This window comes from Chelonia mydas, chromosome 19 (assembly GCF_015237465.2).
Source record: "Chelonia mydas isolate rCheMyd1 chromosome 19, rCheMyd1.pri.v2, whole genome shotgun sequence".
Taxonomy (NCBI): domain Eukaryota; kingdom Metazoa; phylum Chordata; order Testudines; family Cheloniidae; genus Chelonia; species Chelonia mydas.
The window spans coordinates 17,216,545-17,237,777 of record NC_051259.2 but is presented as its reverse complement, the minus strand read 5'-3'; the positions used below and the strand labels follow the sequence as shown (position 1 = coordinate 17,237,777).

The window sequence follows — 21,233 nt, the reverse complement described above, 5'->3', positions numbered from 1 at the left end:
GGGGCCCAGGGTGCAGAGCACAGTGCTGCCCCCCAGGCGCGCCCTGCCTCTCTGGGCATCAGGGGCTGCCACAGCCTGAGGAGCCACTGCACCCCGGCCCAGACACCCGGGAGACTGAGCGCCAGCGCCCGGGAGCATCTCCGCGACGTCGGCCAGGATGGGCTAGGCTCTTAGCGGCAGCACAGAGACGTCGCCTGGTGGGAGAGGGATTCCCTGCAGAGCTGGCCTGCGCGAGGGCAGGAGGGCATGGCTGGCCCCAGGCATTGTGCCAGCAGGCAGACGGGAGGCTGGAGTGAGGGCAGAAGGCAGAGAGAGAGGACTGGGGGGCAGGAGGCAGTGGGCCGCGGAGCTGGAGGGGAGGGCAATGGGGGAGAGGAAGGGGGTAAGGAGGTACGCAGAGCGACTAGCCCCCTAGGTGCTCTGGGCTGGGTGGGGCATGTCTCCTGGGACTGGCTAGTGCCAGTCCTGCTGCCCATGTTTGGCTGTGTGGCTCCTGGGGACAGCCAGCAGGCTGCGGGGGAATGGAGGGCCAAGGCGCTCCTCGCCCATGTGCCCAACAGAAGCCCCTAGCAGTGGCAGGTGTTTCCCACCTGGGTGCCCTGGCCTGAGTCCGTCTGGGCTGTGGGGCAGCCTGGCCAGGTGGCACTGGGGCTGTTCCGTGCTGAGGGCAGGTTGGGAAGGGGTTAACGGCCAGCCCGTACCTGCAGTTGCATTTTAAAGATGTGAAATTAAAGCCCATAATTTATTCTCCCCACACACGAAGGAGCAATTAGTTCTAAACACGGCTTAATCAGTCAGCGCGAGATTGATTTCTGTAGACTTGGATTTGGTGGCTGCTGGCGAGGAGCCAGGCTGGGAGCAATCTCCAGATAAATGAAGTGCGGAGAAGGAAGCCATTACATAATCTGATGGATGGGCCCGGAGCTCGCGCGGCTTCTCATTAGTATGCCACTCGAGGCTGGCAGCCGCACCAAACTTCTCCCAGGCACCTCGGCAACTTCCTTCCCCCCTCCCCCCCCCACCCCCGCCCCTTCCCCAGCTGGGCTGGCCTGGGGCTAACCACTTTCCCGCAGGGCCGGGACAGACACCCGGACCCAGGAGCCTGTTTAGCCACAGGCAGCCCTTCTGCAAACTCCGTGATGTTCCCATCTCTGGCTTCCAGCTGGCGCAGCATGCCCCCTGCCTAGGCCCGAGAGCTGGTCTCTTCCACCCTCAGCTCTCTGCATTGTGCTGGGCACTGGGCCTGCTTCAGAGGAACCACCTTTATCCCCCTTCACAGACAGGTAAACCGAGGCACGGCCAGGGCACATGACTTCCTCCAAGGTCACGCAGTGAGTTGGCAGCACAGCAGCACGTAGAACCCAGGAGTCCTGTCCTGGTCCCTCCCCTTCACCCCAGACCAATCTCCGAAAGGAAAAAAAACGAGAAGTACTTGTGGCACCTTAGAGACTAACCAATTTAGTCTGGTGTCTGGTGGGGCCAGGTGCGAGGCAGCCTTGGGGAGCATTCCTCATGCCACCTCCCCAGGGCCCGGCGTTCTGTAGCATCCCCACAAGTGACATGTGCTGTTGGCGGCTGCAGGGTGCCCACTGGGAATTCCACGGGCCAACTCTGAGGAATAATCCATGGGTCGCAGAGTGACGGTCCCCAGCTCCCGTGTGCATCATGCCTGGACTTCCCTGCTGTGGCATCGAAGCGTGGGGGGTGAGCGGAAGGGCGTGGCCCTGCCTGTTGCTCCCCCTCAGAATGGAACCCCGCTTTCGATGGTGTCGGAAACGCATCCGCGGGCGAGGACAGTGCTGGCGTGGCACAGCTGGCGTGGCCTTTGTCTCCCATCTGTCCACGTGGCTCCCGTGTTCTCTGCCCAGGGTTGGCTGCACCCCGGGGGAGTCCAATCACACCAGCCCTGGGGGCTGTGAACACAGAACCCAGGACGCTGCAGCGTCAGACAGGCTCCTGCTGCAAGCGGGCAGCACTGCGGTGATGCCGAAGCACCTGGCACCAGGACTCAAAGGTGCTGCTGAGGAAAAATCAGAGTCGGATACCACCACGCCCATGCCTGTGTTTTGTTGCTGTCCTCAGGAGGCTGCAGGGGAAGGAGCCACTCAGGGGGAGCCAGGCCAGCAGCGTCTCACCCTCAATAGCCAAACTCTGCATTTGTTGGCAGGAGAGATGGGCCTGAGACACAGGCTCCAGAACTTACATGCTCTGGGCTTTGGGCAGGTCAGGACCACACCTCATATTGAAGGGGAGGATTTGGGGGCGGGAGGGGATCCCTGCTGGGGACGGGATCCCCGTAAGGGTTTGCAAGCAGCCCGCGTGCCAGGTGCGTGATGCTGGGGGATGTGCGCCCTGCCCAGGGGCAGACCCCGATCCGCATGCAGCATGCGGGTTCCTGGTGTGAGCGGAGCCCAGCCGGCTGGCTGCCGGCCAACGCTTCGCACCAACTTGCTTTGAACAGCCGCCATTCGTGCCGAGGAGCTGGTCCCTGGGGGACGTGCTGTTGGGTCTGCTCTGGTGCATTCAAGATGGCTGGGCTGACCTTTCCTGCATGTGGGGGTGGCTCCCGATTTGCTGATACAGATGATGGGCTGAGGGAATTGGAGGGAGTTGGTCCTGAGTCCCCTGGGCTGTAGCGTCCCCACTGCCCTGGCCTAGGGCTGGGCCAGGGGGGACCCACCCACCCTTAATGGGCCATGCATATGTAACCCACACACCTCCTGGGTGTGGTGCTCTGTCCCATCTAGTGGCACCGAGACCACTGAGAGAGCGAGCGATTGATGGGTCCGCTCTACAGGCTTAGCTTGTAGCCAGTTGGCTTTTAGCTCGTGCAGTAGAGGCTGATGCGTTTAGCTCCAGAGGTCCCAGGTTCAATCCCGCCCGCCGACGCCTAGGGTCTGTCGGCATTACACATAGATTGAGCGCAGCTAGGCTCCTAGCTGCAAGGTCCATGAGCCTGCAGGTCTCTGCAGCCCGACTTGCCGCTGGGGACTGAACTCCCTCCAGAGCCAAGGCTCATCCCACGCCTCACCACCTGCTGCCCCCGGGCCAGGCCCATTGCTCAGACCTGCCCCCTCTGCCAGAAACACAGAGCCCCAGGGTACTCATCAAACCAGACCCTGCCCGCCACGGCGCACGCTTCTCCTGCAGGGAGAGAACGAGAGAACAATCCACGTGTGACAGCGGTGTAGTCAGGGGCGAACGCGCTGCGGGAGGCCGTCCGACACGCCGGTGTCAGACCTGGCTAGCATAGCGTCGTGTGTGCTGGGAGCCCGGCTAGAGGCTCACCTTTGCCCCGGGCTGTGGGGGACGGCCAGGGGGAGTGAGGAAGGAGGCAGCTTGCAGGAGCTTTGGAAATGTTTTCTTTCTTCCCTCCTGGTGCGGGGGAGGCGCGGCATTCGCCAGGCAATAGCCAGGGCTGGTGAGAAGAGTTTGAAGCCAGCCCGAGCATGGGAACAGGGACTCCGTGCCCACCGGGGGGCTGGGAGAAAGGGTCTGTCTGCCAGGCCGGTGAGGGACTTGGCATGTGCCTGGTGCCATGAGGCAAGTGGGATGGGCTCGCTGGGTCTGAAGAGGACTATGGATGGGGCTGTGCTGGGAAGGGGGCCCCGAAGGAGGGCTCCAGGAGTCTGTGCTGGGGGAAGGGGGTTGAGAGTGGGACCAGGGAGCCCTTCGCACGAGGCCCTGGTCGCCAGAAGCTCAGGGCCTGGTTCTGATCCCAGTCACGATCTGACATCAGTCCCTCCATCGGCTCCAGCGGAGCTGCTCCTGATTTACACCAGCGTGAATGCAGAGTCGGGCCGGAGGGCTGTTCCTGGCCAGTAGCCTTTGTGCAACAGGGGTTGGGCATCTCAGTGCTGCTCCTGGGGGGCGCCCCCCCGTGGCACCAACAGGTCCCCTTGCTGCAGCCACAGCAGAGAGGCCAAGGACTGAAGGTGCCGTGGAGCGCCAACGCCCAGTGGTCCCTGGCCCGGCCAGGCTGAGGGTACTGGCAGGCTGGGGTGAACTCTTCCAGCCCTGCCCCTGTTGTAGGGGGTGTAGCAGAGGCTCCTTTCCCCTGGCTGTCAGAGCCCTTGCTGAGTGCCAAATAAATCCCCGGCTGCCCAGGCTAGTGCATGTCAGCGCACATGTGCGTCGCTCCAGCAGTGCACCAAAGGAAGACAGAGAAAGCCCCAGCTCTTCCCAGCCATAGATCTTAAAGCACTTGTACCAAGGAGTCAGTATCATTATCCCCATTGTACCAGTGGGGAAACTGAGGCACATAGTGGGGCAGTGACTTGCCCAAGGTCACCCGGCAGGCCAGTGGCAGAGCAGGGAATAGAGCCCGGCTCTCAGGGGTCCCAGTGCAGTGCTTTCTCCACACACACCATAGGGAAGCCCCCCGGCTAGCCGCTAGTCCCAGGGGCAGAGGCGCTGTGGACTCTCGCTGACAGAGGCTCCTTGTTTTGTCTCTGCAGAACTCGATTCGGCACAACCTGTCCCTGCACACCCGCTTCATCCGCGTGCAGAACGAGGGCACCGGCAAGAGCTCCTGGTGGATGCTGAACCCCGAGGGCGGCAAGACCGGCAAGCCGCCCCGCCGGCGCTCAGTGTCCATGGACAACAACAGCAAGTTCCTGCGCATCAAAGGGAAAGCCAGCAAGAAGAAGCAGCTGCAGGCGACTCAGGAGCGTGGGGAGGAGAGCCCGTCCTCCCAGCAGGCCAAGTGGTCTGAGAGCCCCGCCTCCCACACCAGCGATGAGTATGATGCCTGGGCCGACTTCCGGACACGGGCCAACTCCTCGGCCAGCACGCTGGGCGGGCGCCTCTCCCCAATCCTGTCCAGCCACGAGCCGGACGAGCTGGAAGAGGACGACGGCACCCCATCCTCCCCGCTGATGTACCCCAGCCCCTCCAGCACCATGTCTCCCTCCCTAACCAGCAGGTGCTCCGTGGAGCTGCCCCGGCTGACCGACCTGACCGGCACCATCAGCCTGAACGAAGGGCTTGGTGAGAGCCTGCTGGACGATCTGCAGGACAGCTACAACATGAGCCCTTCCCAACCGCTGCCCTCGGGTGGCCTCAGGCAGAGGAGCTCCAGCTTCACCTTCAACTCCAAGTGCTCGACGCTTGGGGCAGCCACGAGCACGTACTGCGGGACCATCTACAGCCAGCCCGCCATGAACCTGCTGCGGCGCCTGCCCATGCAGACCATCCAGGAGAACAAGCAAGCGACCTTCTCGCCCGCCGGCTCCTACCGGAACGCCTCGCTGCAGGACCTGCTCTCCTCCATCTCCTACGTGCACAAGGAGAGCATGGCTCAGGGCGAGCCGCCCATGGCTCAGGCCGGCGTCCTGGCACCGTCCCGCAGCCACAGACAGAGTGCCCTCATGTGCGGAGGCGGGGAGCTGGGCTTGTCCTCTTACCCCGCCCACTCGGCCTCCCTCATGAAGAGCAACACTTTGTACCACCCGTCACCAGCCAGCCACCACCCCGCTGTCAGCAACAGTGCCTTACCCACTCCTATCAGCCTTATGAGCTTGCCTAGTGACTCCTGCAGCATGGCAGCCATGCCCCACCACGGGCATCTCCATCCCTACGTCAATACCCAGGGGGCACACATGAGCTTGCTGGATTCCCTCCAGGGCCCTTACCAAGGGGCGATCCACCCCCCTGTTTTGGGCCAGGACAGGTTCCCAGCAGACCTTGACCTGGACATGTTCAACGGCAGCTTGGAGTGCGACGTGGAGTCCATTATCCTCAATGACTTTATGGACAGCGACGAGATGGACTTCAACTTCGACTCGGCTCTGCCCCCGCAGAATGGCCTCAACATGGCCACGCTGCCCAGTGCCCCCCAGCCCCCCAACCAGAGCTGGGTGCCTGGCTGAGACGAAGCCGGACGCTTCCCACCAAGGAGTCACATGGGGAACAGTGAAACAGACTTTTTTTTCCTTTCTCTTCTGCCTTTATTTGTTCTGACGGGCTAGAGCCATCTGTTAAACCTGAGAGCCACCCTGACCACAAGCCGCAGGGTGACAGATCCGTACGGGCGCAGGACACAGCCCCGCCAGCCAGTCCAGATGTATCACCCGCATTGATGTGTGCGCTAGACTAGCTAGCTCAGGCTCTGCTGGGGAGCCCCAGGCCCACCCCAGTCTCTCCCTAGCTCGGTAAAACAAAAGAGAAAGCACATCAGGTGTGGACATAAAGGCAGTCTGGTCAATCGCACACCCTGTCCCTCCTCCGCCCCTAGGGGGGTTCCCAGCCGAGGCAGTGCAGAGTCTGGACCCAAGGCATTCGCTTTCCAAATTGCCCCACCGGTGACTGGCCCCACCCTTTGTGCTCTTGTTTGGTTTAGTTCTCCCCAGGACGGACAGTGGGTGGCAGCCCTGGAGCAGAGGCACAATGACTGCAAAGGCCCTTGTTTTCCAGGGCAGGCTCAGAAAATTCAGCTGCAGCCATCAGGAGCGGTGGCTGGCTGAGAGGAGGCTCCCCGCAGCAGTCAGAGGTAGCGTCAGCCTGCAGCCCCTTCCACCCACTCACCCTACAGCAGAGCAGTGGATTCCCATGGACTGTTTAAGCCTGTTCTAGAACCTGATATAACCCCGGGGTAGCTGGGGAGCCAGGGAAAGCCTCTGAACTCTGGAGCTAGCAGCTGTGGCCGCCTGCTGGCAGCACCCACGCGCACGGGGCTCTCTCCAGAGTTTGATTCTGGATTCTGAGCCAGTTTGATCTCAGCCAGCTTTGGGGATGGCCACGTTTTCAATCATCAGCGCCTGAAAAAATCCCAACCCACCGACAACTGGCAGCTGTCTGTATACAACATGCCTGGTGCCATGCACTGCTGGTGTGTGCCCGGGGGGGGGGGGGCACAGGCGTGCATGCCCCTGCATGTGCAAATGCCGGCTTTGCAGGTGCGTGTTTTGCAGGCCCAGGAGCCTGTGTGAGGCTGGTGGCCGCCTATTGGGAGGGGCATGCTGCTAGCCTGGATCCCTGCTGGAGAGGTAGGCTGGCGGAGGTTGGGGCGGGGGGGGGAGTTATTTATTTGATTTCACGCACTCTCTTGCCATTGAATAATCACCTTGTTAGAAGAGCAAAGGGGAGAGCCGTGCTGGGAGCTATGCCCTGACTGGGGAGGCAGTCTGCAGGCAGCGCGTGCTCACGGGAGATGGCAGTTAATAATCAGGGATATGCAGAGGGTTGGGAGATGATTGCAAAACCTGGATCTGGCTTGTGGTGCAGAACATCCCCAGAGTTTGAGGTGCTCAGCGCCGGGGCACTGGACCTCCCAGTGGGACTTGGGGTTCAAACACTTGTTTCCCTCTGCAGAGCTCACTGTGCCCCTGCGTTTTCAGACCATTTAACCCACTACCAGCAAACCCTTCCCTCCCCTGCCCCATGGGTCGGGACGCAGGCTCTGGGCTGGTGCCCGGGGGCTGCCAGTCTGTCAGGCAAGGGAGAGGTGCTATTGCTCCCCGCACCAGGGAGCCACTGGGGCTAAATGTCAGGGTCCAGCCGCAGGGCCCTCCGGAGTCGGCATGCTTTCTGAGCACTGCCCATCTGAGCTGGGCGGGTGGGGCCAGCAGCGCAGCGAGCATGAGCGGGCACAGTAGGTGCTCAGCATTTGGGGACGAGCCAATCGGAGGGCGGATCCTTCACACTAAGTGAGACGGGTGCCAATCCCCTTGCCTCTGCGATGGTGCCCAGAAGAGCCAGGAGTGGGCCCGGTGCTCAGCGGAAGGTTGGCAGCTGCAGTGCAGGCCCAGCTGGGCAGTGGGCTCTGCCGGCCCCCAGGCCAGGCAAGCAGCCCGTACAGCAGGGTTTTGTTCAACAACAACGGGCCTGAGGCAGACCCAGAGCCTGGCCTGAGCCTTGTAGACAGTCCCTGTCTCTCCAACAAGTCAAGCCCAAATACCATCTGAGCTCTGGGGCTGGAGCTTTTCCTTGGGGGTCCAGCTCCTCCTGAACTGGGGCCCGGCTCCTGGCTCTGAAATGAAGACACACGTTGTTTCCATGGCGCTTTGCTCTAGGTTCCCTGGTCCTTTGGACCGTGAGCCTCGAGCGACCCGGGCGCAACCCCCTGGGTGGGAGCCAAGGTTTCTGTGAACTCTGACTGTAGGACACAGGTCTGGTGCTTCCCAGCGGGGTGGAGGGACATTTGCCTCCCAAATGATCTTCCAGGGGCCCCAAAGTATAGTCAGAGAGGCCGAATTACATAGTGAGCGACCCAGCCCTGAGCAGTGAAAGTGACAGTGACAAACTACTGATGCCAGAGCCAAATTTTACTTTCTTAAATGCCAAGATTTCCTGGGTCTAACCAGGCCTGGGCTCCTGGAAGGCTGGTTGTGCTTTAAACAGCGACCTCCAGGGACCCCAGCATACACACCAGCCCCCCAAGAAAGGGATCCTAGACCTGGCCCTGGTATACTCGCATGTAGTCGGGAACTGGGGGCTCCCTGACTCCATGGGGCGGCCAGGCTTCAGGGGTCTCTGGCCAGGTGGTGTAGAAAGCACCTGGAGCCCCCCGCATTGGCCCATGGAGCCTGTGGCTTTGTCGTCTGGGTTCAGGCTTGTCTCCCATAGGAGCAGTCAGCATAGGCACATCTGAAGGGCAGAGGAAATCCCAGCTGCTGATGGGTCCCCATCCCTACGCAAGGTGGATCCCCGAAGGGCGCTTCCCTCCCCGGTTGGGGCTGTCCCATGCCCCTGCCCTGTAGCCCCCCCTCCTTTCTCTGTGAATGGCCCAGAAGCACCAAGCGCTGTCAGGCACAGAGAAAGGGGTGGGTTTGTTAAAGTCCCCATCTCTCCCCTCCAGCAATTCTCCCAGCCCCGGGCATCACAACCAATGCACCTTCCAAGGGCCAGGCAACATGTCCTGATGGAGGCCATAGGAGACGGAGCGGCTGCTCCTTGCCTGGGGCAGAGTGGCATCCTGTGGTGGGCATACACCATGTCCTCTTGCCTCACCCGACCAGGGTCCGTCAGGTACCCGGCGTGTGTCTATGGTGGGGAATAACGAAGGAGCCCATTGATGTACCATTGATGTTTGCTCCAGGTACATAGAGGTCGTAGTCTATTTATAAAGACATTATTACCAATTAATTAATTATGTTTACATTGTTGGATCATGTACAGAATTTAATATATTCTATTCTAGATATTCTTTCTCAGAGGCTTTTTAAAAAATTATTATTATTTGGTCGATAGCATACATTCATTCATTCACTCCGTTTCGACACTCCCATTCTGTTTTCAGACGTATTTAATTCATTGCAGAAAGAAATCGTCAGTGACAGGTGGCTATGAAATACCCAACCCCCTTGCCCTGCCCTAGCCCGGGGGCGCTAAGGAGGGTTAGAGAGGAGGGGCGTGGCAGGGTGCCGTACTTACCGTGGGGCTGGGGGCTGCAGGGCTGGGACCACCTACTAGCACCAGGGGCGTTCGGGGAGCAGTGCTGCTCTGTGTGAGAGAAAGGAGGAAGCTACCTGCTTCCAAACACCTGATCTTCCAGGCACATCCCCAGCAGCACAATCGAGGATGGTGGCGTTAGGCACTGGATGGCATGTGCCATCGGCATGTGGCATCAGACGGGCACCTCGCCCGCCCCTCCCAGCACCAGCTACACACTTGGGGCTTTGGATCCAGCATCACCCCCTCCGTGGCCGGGCCAGCGGCACAGGCTGGCATCGTCCTTGCCAGGCTTGGTTCTGCTGCAAAGTCTCTGCTCCTCTCGGGTGCTTTCGTTCCTGCTTTGGGAGAGAGGATGCAGAGGGGAGAGGCGGAGCCTGGTGCACAAGCTCTGCCCCTCTGTAGGAGACGCACCAGCATCTGGCAGGGACCCCCAGCCCAGGGAGGCCTGGCTCTGTCCTGGGGATGCAACAGGCTCACTGGGGTGCTAGTGCTCAGCATCAGGCCCCGTCCCCACTCCTGCTCTCTGCCAGTCTCAGGGACTCTCCCTGGCCTCTGCAGGCCGGGCGCCTCGACCTGCCCCAGCCCCCGGAGCTCAGTGCTAGCTGGGCCTTAGAGTTTACATCCCTCCCCCAAAGGAGATGGGGAGAGGGACAGAGATGCCCAGGGAGCCCCTTGGCCTTGCCCAGCCCTGAGCATCCATTGGTATTTAGAGGAAGCAGCAGGAGGCCTCAGTCAGAGAAGAGCCCCCCCCCACCCCCCGGCATCCCCTGGGCCTGCTCCCCTCGCCCCGCCCCACCGTGTGTTTGACCTGGGAGGCCAGCCCCGGGCACGTTGTCTTGCGAAGCTGTCTGTGGTTCGTGACCGTGGGGTTGTCGTGTGTACGGTGGAGTTGTGTTGGTAAGCATTGTGTGTGGCGTCATTGTGCAGTGCGAGGGGTGTGGTGGCGGGCAGGGAGCTGGGCAGGGCAACCCATCACCCTGAGTGCCCAGCGACACCCACGCCCTCGGGCAAGGGCACGGTCAGCCTCCGGCCTCTGCGGGGGAGTTTAGGTGCAGGGCGGGAGGGGCCCGGGCAGGAGCCAAGGGACCAGTGACCTGTGCAGCACCCCCAGTGCCAGGGCGGGCAGAAGAGAGCAGGGCTGTGCCGGGGGGCAGCGCTGCTCAGGGATTGGGATGGAGAGGGGGCAGGTGTGCCGGGGGGGGGGTCAGTCATTCCCTTGCAGCTCCATTTCCATCCTGGGCCCTGGGCCCCTGCTCTGCTGTATGCAAGAGTCAGGTGATACGTGCACAGGTCTGGTCTGGGCCCTGGGCACGGCCTCCTGCTCCCCACCTGTCTAGAGACCAGGGCAGGAGAACTGCTCTCCTTGGTGGCATTGCTGCTGGTTCTGACCCTGGTCAGGGCTGCCAGCAACCCCCGCGCTGCAGCTGGGGAGCATGGGGCCCCCGACGGCCCAGCACGCTGCAGAGCTGGCTCCGTGCCCTGCTGCGGTCTGTGCAGGCCCACGGCAAGGAGCCACGCATGAGGCTCTCTGGCCTGCGAGCACATGGCTGTGCTGTCTGCGCTACGCAGGCTGTTGTCATGTGGCTTGGCCATGAGTCCACGTTTAAATACGGCTTCGGTGTCGCATCCAGGGAGTCCTAGAGACGGCTGGGCTGCCCTGCCCAGCCACGCTGGGCCTCCACATCAGTGCCAAGCCACCAGCTGCTCGGCTCCTAGCATGGCTGGGAGCACAGGGAAGGAGAAGGCCAGTTCTTTGATTTGAAGGAATCAGCGGGGTTATTTTAAATCTCCCTCAGGACGTGAGTCCCCAAGCAGAGCCCATACCCAGCCCCCCCGGGAGACTCCTCTTCTGAACTTTCCACCTGGTTCCCTAGTGCACTGTCCCCCTCTGCCCCACGCTCCCAGCCTGGCTCCCATGTCTGGCCTGGTGGGGCCTGACTTCAGTGACTCAGCGATGGTCACACAAGCAAGGAGCAATCCAAGAGCGGAGCTGGCTCCCCGGCGGGGACAGGGCTCCGCAGAGGGACTGGCTCCAACAGTTTCCTTTATGCAGATGTTTCAGTTCATTCTTTCCCACGTATTTATAACTGTACAGACTTGGGGGGAGGGTTTCGGACAGGCTGTCATCTCTCACCGCACATATATTGTAGGCAACGTAACCTTCTTGATTGTGCTATTAGAGTTTGTGTGTGTGGCAATGTAAAGAACTGTGTATAGTGCATTGTACAGCATATTTTCATGAATAAAATTGTTTTAAATATTACAAGTATGGCCAGCTGACTTCCGTGCTTGTGTGTTCATGCGTGTCTGTGTGTTTGCACACACACACGTGTGTGTGTGTGCATGCACATGTGTGCATATCCCTGTGTGTGTGTGCGAGAGATGGAGGGGTCAGTGAATGTGGTGTACCAGAGAGGGAGTTGGAAGGTTAAAGGCGGGGACAAGTGAAATAATCAATATTTGTAAGCTCTATTGTTTTGTTCCTGGCAAACATCCCGAGACGTTAGATAAAAACATTGACACTCTTGCTGGAAGGCTACAACATTTAGTTGGGGATTGGTCCTGCTTTGAGCAGGGGGTTGGACTAGATGACCTCCTGAGGTCCCTTCCAATCCTGATATTCTATGATTCTATGACCACACAACTTTATTTCTTAGAATTCAAAACGATAAAGCACCAGAACTCAAAACCAGAGAAAGAGAAAGCAGGCTGCTCCCTAAAACAGAGAGGCCCAATTCACCCCAGCTAGCTGGCTGGCTGCAGACTGACTCTGCTAGACCCAGATCCCCTGTTTCTCTCCAGCTTTCCCTTGCCTACAAGCAGACCCAGGAACCCCCTTAGAACGTAAAGGGATAGCTTACAATTTAACACATTTTACAACACACCTCAGCTACCAAGGAGCCTGTGCGACCCTTGGGCACTTGGAACTAAAGACCAAACTGAGAGTCAAAGGAAGGCCCAGGGCATTTGGCAGGAAAATGGGGTCTCCAGCACCCCAGAGGCTGGGCTGGACCCATGAGTGTCAATCACAAGACTGGGCAATAGATGAGAATCAGTAAATTGCAGCATTTGTGTAGTGGGGACCTGCTCCCCACGGTGAGACAGCTGCGTGTGCGGGCGGCGCTGTGGGCTGGGCAGCGGACGTGAGGCGCAGAGAAGTGATCACTGCACCACTGACCTGTGTCACCTCTGGCCCCTTTCCCACTATGTGGCCATAAGTCCCTCCCCCTACCTGGGCCGGCTCTGAGCACCAGCGAGATTCTGCTACCATCTGTGAAAAGAAGGAAGCCAGCCATACCGATAGCCCCTTCTGCCGGGACAATGCCCCTCACGCCACCTCCCCATTTACAGACAGGTCCCCCTGCCATCCACTCACGCCAGATCCCCACTGATAGGTTCCCCTACCAATGCACCCCCACATAGCACCTCCCCATTGACAGCCACGTCCCCCGTCAATGCCCCCACACGCCACCTCCCCATTGACAGTCATGTCCCCCTACAACCTCCCCATTCACAGCCATATCCCCCTGTCAACGCCCCCTCATGCCACCTCCCCATTGACAGCCACGTCCCCTCTGTCAACGCCCCTCACGCCACCTCCCCAACAGCCACGTCCCCTCTGTCAACGCCCCCTCACGCCACCTCCCCAATGACAGCCACGTCCCCTCTGTCAACGCCCCTCACGCCACCTCCCCAACAGCCACGTCCCCTCTGTCAACGCCCCTCACGCCACCTCCCCATTGACAAACACGTCCCCCTACAACCTCCCCATTGACAGCCACGTCCCCTCTGTCAACGCCCCCTCACGTCAGCTCCCCAATGACAGCCACGTCCCCTCTGTCAACACCCCTCACGCCACCTCCCCATTGACAGCCACGTCCCCTCTGTCAACGCCCCTCACGCTACCTCCCCATTGACAGCCACGTCCCCTCTGTCAACGCCCCCTCACGTCAGCTCCCCAATGACAGCCACGTCCCCTCTGTCAACGCCCCTCACGCCACCTCCCCAATGACAGCCACGTCCCCTCTGTCAACGCCCCTCACGCCACCTCCCCATTGACAGCCATGTCCCCCTACAACCTCCCCATTGACAGTCACGTCCCCTCTGTCAACGCCCCTCATGCCACCTCCCTATTTATAGCCAACTGTCGCTTCCTTGGCCCTCACTCGCTCACGTGCAGCTGCAGCACCCCTGCCCGTTAGTCCATCTCCAAGCGCCTCCTGGCTGGAAGCCTGAAGTGGTGCCTAGCCTTGGGGAGGCCCTGTGCCCTGCAGCCATCGCCACCCTTTGGGGCTTCAAGCTGCAGTTCAGCAATTAGGCGACCACACTGAGCGCTGCGGCAGGGACCCTCTGCCCGCCGGCTGAAGGCTCACTCGTGGACTGAGCTCTCGGAATTCAGTGCCCAATTCGAAAGCTGGGCTCCCAGTTGTTTAAATCTCCCCAACCAGCCAGAAAGCAAAAGGCAGCGGGACTGCTCTGAGTGATCTGTGCCGCACGTCGGTTTCGTGGCCCCAAAGGAGCGCTGTGCTCAGCCGCTCGGCTCCCCTGCAGCATGCAGGCTGGAACGGCGCGGAGCGAGGGAGAGTCAGAGATGTTTCTGGTCCTGTAGGTCCATTCCTATAAAGACCACCATCCTAGTAATAAAAACAGCCTGTAAAACTGGAGTCTGTCTTAACCTTGCACAGAAGCTGGAACCATCTGCCAGCGAGTGAAACAGAAATATTGTTCCACACGATCTTGACATTTTTATTGACATAATTTTTTTATGGACTTTAGCTTTTACTGATGACCGAGATGATTGACGGCCTCTATCACAGCAGTCACCAGCCTCTCTCGGCCCACTGGGGTCTTCGCTGAGCTGAGCCGCCCACTGCGAGAAACTCCTGAGTCTCTGCACCCGCTGCCTTTCCCGTGGCACATCTGGGCGTCTCAGCAGCGGGGGTTAAAGTTACCTACATGTTTCCATTTGAACAGCTCTCACGGAGACTCGCAGCTTCCTGAAATGCTCCCCTTCTGGACTGATTTTCTTTTTCCAGTCTTGAGATGAATTTTTCAAAAGCTCATAGGTAAGCAAGGAACTCGGGGGCAGATTTACCAAGGGATGCAGAGAGGCACGAGTGGGAGTTTCAGAAATGCCTAAGTGAGTTAGGCAACTAACTCCCACTGATTCTCCGTGACTTTGGCCCCAGACAGCCAGATTTCAAAGGTATTTAAGCTCCGGGCAGGTTCAAAAGTGCCTGAGCCTAACTCCCATTAAAGTCAATAGAAACCCCTACACAGTGCTTCCCTGCCTTTGTAAGTCTGGCCCCAAGTCACTCTTGGAAATGGGAATTAGGCTCCCAAGGCACTTGGAAGGGTACTGTTACTTTCTTCTCTGAAAGAAAATTTGTGGGGAAAGATTGAGGGGGAAACCCCCCCAAACACCAACAATTCCCAGGGATAAAATATTTTAAATCAGACCTGGATAACTCGCACCCCAGACTCCTAAGGGAGTTGGCTGAGGAGAGCTCTGGCCCGCTGCTGTTCAGTTTTAATACATCTTGGAATACCAGGGGAATCCCAAAGACTGGAAGATTGCTCATGTTGGGCCGATATTCAAAAAGGGCAAGTGGCATGACCCAGGTAACTACAGGCCAGTTAGCCTGACAGCAATCCTGGGCAAAACAAGGCAACGCTGAGACATGGTGTACCTGATAAAGAATTAAAGGATCGGAATGTAATTAATGCAGATCAAGATGGTTTATATGGAATACGTCTTGTCAAAGAGAGCTGGTATTTCTTGATGAGATTTCAAATTTGAACGATAAAGGTAACTGCATCGATGCGGTGTTTGTACGGCATGTGACTTAGCGCTGCATGACATTCTGATTAAAACCCACCACTCCCGAATAGCAACAGAGCTCACGTAAGTGGTTTAAGAACTGGCTAACTGACAGATCTCAGAACGTAGTGCTCAGTGGGGAGTCATCATTGAATAGGGGCATTCGAGTGGGGCTCCACAGGTGTGGGTACCTGCCCTAATGCTATTCAACAACTCAGCATGAGCGCCCAGTGCAATGCTGTGGCCAAAAAGGTGTATGAACAGACGTAGAGGCAGGGAGGTGGTTTCTCTTGGTCTACAGCATTGGAGAGACGGATCCTGGAATACTACATCCAGTTCTGGTGGCCACATTTTAAAAAGGATGTTAAAACATTGGACATGGTACAGAAAAGAGACACCAAACTGATTCAAGGGCTGGAGAAAATGCTTCTCAGTGACAGACACAAATAACTCAATCTCTTTGGTTTATCAGAAAGAAAACTGAGAGGTGATTTGATTAGTGTGTAAAACCTTCCTGGGGAAAATAATACCAGGTGCTACTAAAGGGCTCTTTACTCTACCAGGGAAAGGCAGAACAAGAACCAGTGGCTTGAAGATGAGGGCAGACAAATTCAAATTAGCAATAAGACACATTAACCACTGAGGGTGGTTAACCACCGGAACTAACTACCTAGGGAAGTGGTGAATCCTCCATTTCTCTACATCTGCAAGTCTGGATCTGGATGCCTTTCTGGGAGATTCATAGATTCCAAGGCCAGTAGGAAATGATTGTGATCGGCTAGTTTGACCTCCTGCCCAGCACAGGCCAGAGAACTTCCCTACATTAATTCCTGTTTGAACTTGAGCAGGTCTTCTCACAAATCAGCCAATCTCAAATGTTTCTAGTGATGGAGACTCCATCACAACCCCTGTGAGTTATTCCAAAGATTAAATCGCCCTCACGGTTAAAAATTGTATTTTATTTCTATTCTAAATTTGTCTAGCTTCAACTTCCAACCTTTGGATCATGTTATATCTTTGTCTGCTAGACTGAAGAGCCCTCTACTATCAAATTTCTGTTCCCCATGTAGAAACGTATAAACTGTGCTCAAATCACCCTTAACAAGAGTTAGATTAGATTACCATTGTGGTCCATTCTAACCTTATGAGTATGATTCTATGATTCTCTTTGGTAAGCTAAATAGATTGAACTCCTTGAGTCTATAGCTATAAGTCATGTTTTCCAACCCCTCGATCATTCTTGTGACTCTTCAATGAACCCTCTCCAGTTTATCAACATCCTTCTTGAATTGTGGACACCAGAACTGGACACAGGATTCCAGCAGCAGTCACACCACTGCCAAATACAGAGGTAAAATACCCTCTCTACTCCTACTTGAACTTTCCCTCGTTATACATCCATGGATTGTGTTCAACCTTTTGGCCACAGCATAACACTAGAAGCTCATGATCAGCTGATTATTCACCATGATCCCCACATCTTTTTCAGAGTCACTGCTTCCCAGGATAGAGTCCCCCAGCCTGTGAGTATGGCCTCGGGGCTGAAAGCGAGCTGGTACGGACCGGTACAGCGTCCTGGTAGGAACCCGCACCAGCCCGTACGCAGCCCACATTAAAATGCTGCCGTGATAGAGTTTTAATGTCCCTTCCCCTTTTGCCTCCCCCGTCGGCGGCCCTGCTGGTAGGGGGGAAAGGCTGCAACGACTCTGCAGGGCTTTAGCGTCCCTGCCCCTTCTGCCCTGCCCCCCCCCGGCTGCTGACGGGCAGCGGGGGCAAAGGGAGCAGCTGCCCCGGGGCCGGCGATTTAAAAGGGCCCAGGGCTCCGGACGCTGCTGCTGCTACTGCGGCTCGCTGAGGGATGGTGACCCCCAGCCAGGCCCAGAGCCGGCCCCAGCCCCATACTGGTAAGTGTCTGGAGTTACTTCACCCCTGTATGGCCTACATTCTTTCTTCCTAGATGTAGACATTTACATTTAACCCTATTAAACCACACAGAGTTTGCTTGCGCCCAGTTGACCAAGCAACCCAGATCCCTCTGTATCCATGACCTGTCCCCGTTATTTACCACTCCCCCAATATTTGTGTAATCTAGAAACTTTAGCAGGGATGGTTTTATGTTTTCTTCCGGCTCACTGATAAAAGTGTTAAATAGTGGAGGGCCAAGAACGGATCCCAGCAGGACTCCAGTAGAAACACACCCACGCGATGATGATCCCCTTGTGCAGTTACATTTTGAGACCTGTCAGTTAGTCAGTTTTTAATCCATTTCATGTGGGCCATGTTGATTTTATATCATTCTAGTTTCTTAATCAAAATGCCAGGGGGTACAAATTCAGATGCCTGACAGAGGTCAGGTATGTCATATCAAAACTAGTCTCCGATCAACCAAATCTGCAAGCGTCTCAAAAAAAGATAGCAAATGAGTTGGACAGGATCTATTTTCCATAAGCCCACATTGCTTGATATTAATTACATTACCCTCCATTAATTCTTTGTTAATTGATTCCTGTAACACCCGTTCCATATTTTGCCTGGAATCAGTGTCAGGCTATAATCATCCTGTTTACCCTTTTAAAATATTCAAACATGAGCTTTCTGCTGGTCCTCTGGGACTTCCCCAGTGTGCCAAGACGTATTGAAAATCAGCATTAATGGTCCAGTGAGCTCCTTGGCCAGCCCTTTAAAAACTCTTGGATGCTAGAACTGCTGCTTTAAAATGCCTAACTTCAGTAGCTGCTGTTTAACATGGATCATAGAAGATCAGGGTTGGAAGGGACCTCAGGAGGTCACCTAGCCCAAACCCCTGCTCAAAGCAGGACCAATCCCCAATATTTTCCCCCAATCCCTGAATGGCCCCCTCAAGAATTGAACTCACAACCCTGGGTTTAGCAGCCCAATGCTCAAACCACTGAGCTAACATCCTCCTTAGTTACTGCTGGAATGGAAAGTATTTCATCATCATCATCTGGTAGGAACACGTCATCTGGCTTTGGCCCAAATACAGAACAGAAATGTTTCTTGACCACGTCTGCCTTTTCTGCATTATTATGGACGGTTCTACCATACCGACCTAGGGCTGATCAATGCCATGACTAGGATTCCTTCTGTTTCTATCGAACGTTAAAAACTCCTTCAGAATCACACACAAGTTGTGGGGCTCAGTGCAGGTTGACTGGGTGAAATTCTATCAGCTGCGATATGCGGGAAGTCAGACGACATGATCTACTAGTTCCCAATGGCCTTTAAATCTATGAAACCACACCCTATCTCACATCCCTTCTGCCCCCTACCCCCATCACCACCTTCAGCTGCCTACTCCCCCACCTCCCTTCCCATCATTGGGTAGTGATCAATGGCTCCATGTCTAGTTGGCAGCCGGTATCAAGTGGAGTGCCCCAAGCGTCGGTCCTGGGGTCGGTTTTGTTCAATATCTTCATAAATGATGTGGAGGATGGTGTGGGTTGCACCCTCAGCAAGTTTGCAGATGACACTAAACTGGGAGGAGTGGTAGATACGTTGGAGGGTAGGGATAGGATACAGAGGGACGTAGACAAATTGGAGGATTGGGCCAAAAGAAATCTGATGAGGTTCAACAAGGACAAGTGCAGAGTCCTGCACTTAGGACGGAAGAATCCCATGCACTGCTACAGACTAGGGACCGAACGGCTAGGCAGCAATTCTGCAGAAAAGGACCTAGGGGTTACAGTGGACGAGAAACTGGATATGAGTCAACAGTGTGCCCTTGTTGCCAAGAAGGCCAATGGCATTTTGGGATGTATAAGTAGGGGCATTGCCAGCAGATCGAGGGACGTGATCATTCCCCTCTATTCAGCATTGGTGAGGCCTCATCTGGAGTACTGTGTCCAGTTTTGGGCCCCACACTACAAGAAGGATGTGGAAAAATTGGAAAGAGTCCAGCGGAAGAGAAGAATGAGGGGGGATTTGATAGCTGCTTTCAACTACCTGAAAGGGGGTTCCAAAGAGGATGGATCTAGACTGTTCTCAGTCGTAGCAGATGACAGAACAAGGAGTAATGGTCTCAAGTTGCAGTGGGGGAGATTTAGGTTGGATATTAAGAAAAACTTTTTCACTAGGAGGGTGATGAAACTCTGGAATGCGTTACCTAGGGAGGTGGTGAAATCTCCTTCCTTAGAGGTTTTTAAGGTCAGGCTTGACAAAGCCCTGGCTGGGATGATGTAGTTGGGGATTGGTCCTGCTTTGAACAGGGGGTTGGACTAGATGACCTCCTGAGGTCCCTTCCAACCCTGATATTCTATGATTCTATGATCACCACCCTCCTCCACCTCCTCTCTCAGCCCCCACACCACCACCTTTGGCTGCCTCCTCAGCCCTTCCCCATGTCCCAGTTGTTTGCCTTGCCCCAAACTCTCATTGTGCTTCTCAGGTCTGAAGCACCATCAGGTACCGTTTTGCCCAGCCAGCTGTGGTGTGACCCCTGCCCTCCTGTGTCTTTGCCCCCCACTGCAGTGACACGCTCAGTGGCTCGGAGATCAGACGCGTCAGTCTATAGGGGTGCTGCAGCCCCCTCCCTACCCGGGCTGTAGTAACGCTGACCCATGGCATCAGGTAACAAACCACCCACGGGTGCCATTGTCCAGATGTCTGTGTCCTGCTCTCTAGCTCAGGAAAACAACCAGCACCGCACACTGCCCCGGGCTCCGCCTTCCGGCACAGGTACGTGGATTTACCAGCCCCTGCGCTCACTGCTGCCCTGTGAATAAACGGCCATTTTCTGCAGTTAAAAATAAGCGTCTCGGCCCTGGGGATAAATGGTCTCATTTCAGTGGTGGAAAATTTGCTGCTGAGAGTGGCACAGTGACTGGTGCTCTTGTTGTGTGGTTTCCATTCCGCAGCCGGCTCTCCGGGTCGATAGCAAATGGCTGAGGGTGATCACGCAGCAGCTGGGTTGCTCTCGCATGGGAACAGCTGCACTGGGCCCAGACACAGCCCGCCCGTGTGCCTGGACTGTTGGCAGTGGGGAGAGGTGCTGCAGTTACAGCTCAAGGGATTGAAATCGCCATTAGCCGTCAAAGACACCGGCTGGGCTGTCCCCCACCCCGCTGCCACCGAGGCCCAGTCAGGTTCCATCACCTGTCCAGCCGTCTCAGAGCTGGGATCAGAGCTGGCCAGGGGCGTGGTTCTGGGGTGGGGGACGCCGATCTGCTCTGAACTGGGCTGAGAGTGAACAACGCCTTTCCCGTAGCTCAGTGACTGGGCTGAGTGACCTGAGCTGGACTCGAAGCAGCGCCCTAGAGCTGACCGGCTCTGGGGCTGGAGAGCCGAGGAGGAGGAGCAGGCAGAACGTTGCAGGCAGACCCCATGGCCGTGCATGCAGCAGCTGGCACACGAGTTCCCTCCACTGCCCACGAGCCATTCAGGCCGGTGCCGAAGCTCTCCCCGTCCCAGCCCGGTAAAAGCCATGGCTGGCAGAGAGGAGGCACCAGACTGCTGTGCCATCCTCCCAGCCTCTTCTGGCCTTTTGGTGAGCTGTGACGCTCCGCTCAGCAGCACCATCAGCAAGAGCCATGGGCTGGGCTGTGAAGGCGCCGTGCATGGCCCACAGCCTACGGCTCCGCAGCTTGGGCAGCATGCCAGGGCGGAGGGGAAAGCATTGGAAAATCATTGCTCTTGGCTGGAACGAGCGTCAGCTGCACCTTCCCGCCAGTCCAAGCAGAAGCTGTTTATTGGCAAGCGTTTCCCAGGGCTGCGTGATGGGGCCAGAGCCACATACCCCTGGTTCAGTGTCTTTGTAGACAGGTAGCCAACAAGGTCGCTGACCCAAAGAAGCAAGAAGGTTGCTCGCCATCTCGTTCAGCCAAGCCCCACAGAGTGCCGGCCAGCCACTCCAGTGCAGTGCAGCGCAGGGGCCCAGGAAGCAGGGGGAAGGCGCACAGGAGCTCAGCGCATGGGGACAGCCACAGAGTCACACACTCAGAGCGGGGAGGGCACGGAGCAGGAAGCAGGAGACGGGGACAGACGGGATTTGGAGTGTGGGGAG

General features: G+C 57.0%; 1 protein-coding gene across 1 annotated transcript in view; it reads left to right on the top strand.

The window, feature by feature from the left end:
- The window catches only part of FOXO6 (forkhead box O6), a 96,629-nt gene extending 84,967 nt beyond the window's left edge, over positions 1 to 11,662 (top strand). The window contains exon 2 of the mRNA XM_037881921.2: positions 4,458 to 11,662. Within this exon, the coding sequence (XP_037737849.1) occupies positions 4,458 to 5,870 (1,413 nt within the window). The 3' untranslated portion in view covers positions 5,871 to 11,662. The remainder of the gene's footprint in view (positions 1 to 4,457) is intronic.
- Positions 11,663 to 21,233: the final 9,571 nt, after the last annotated feature.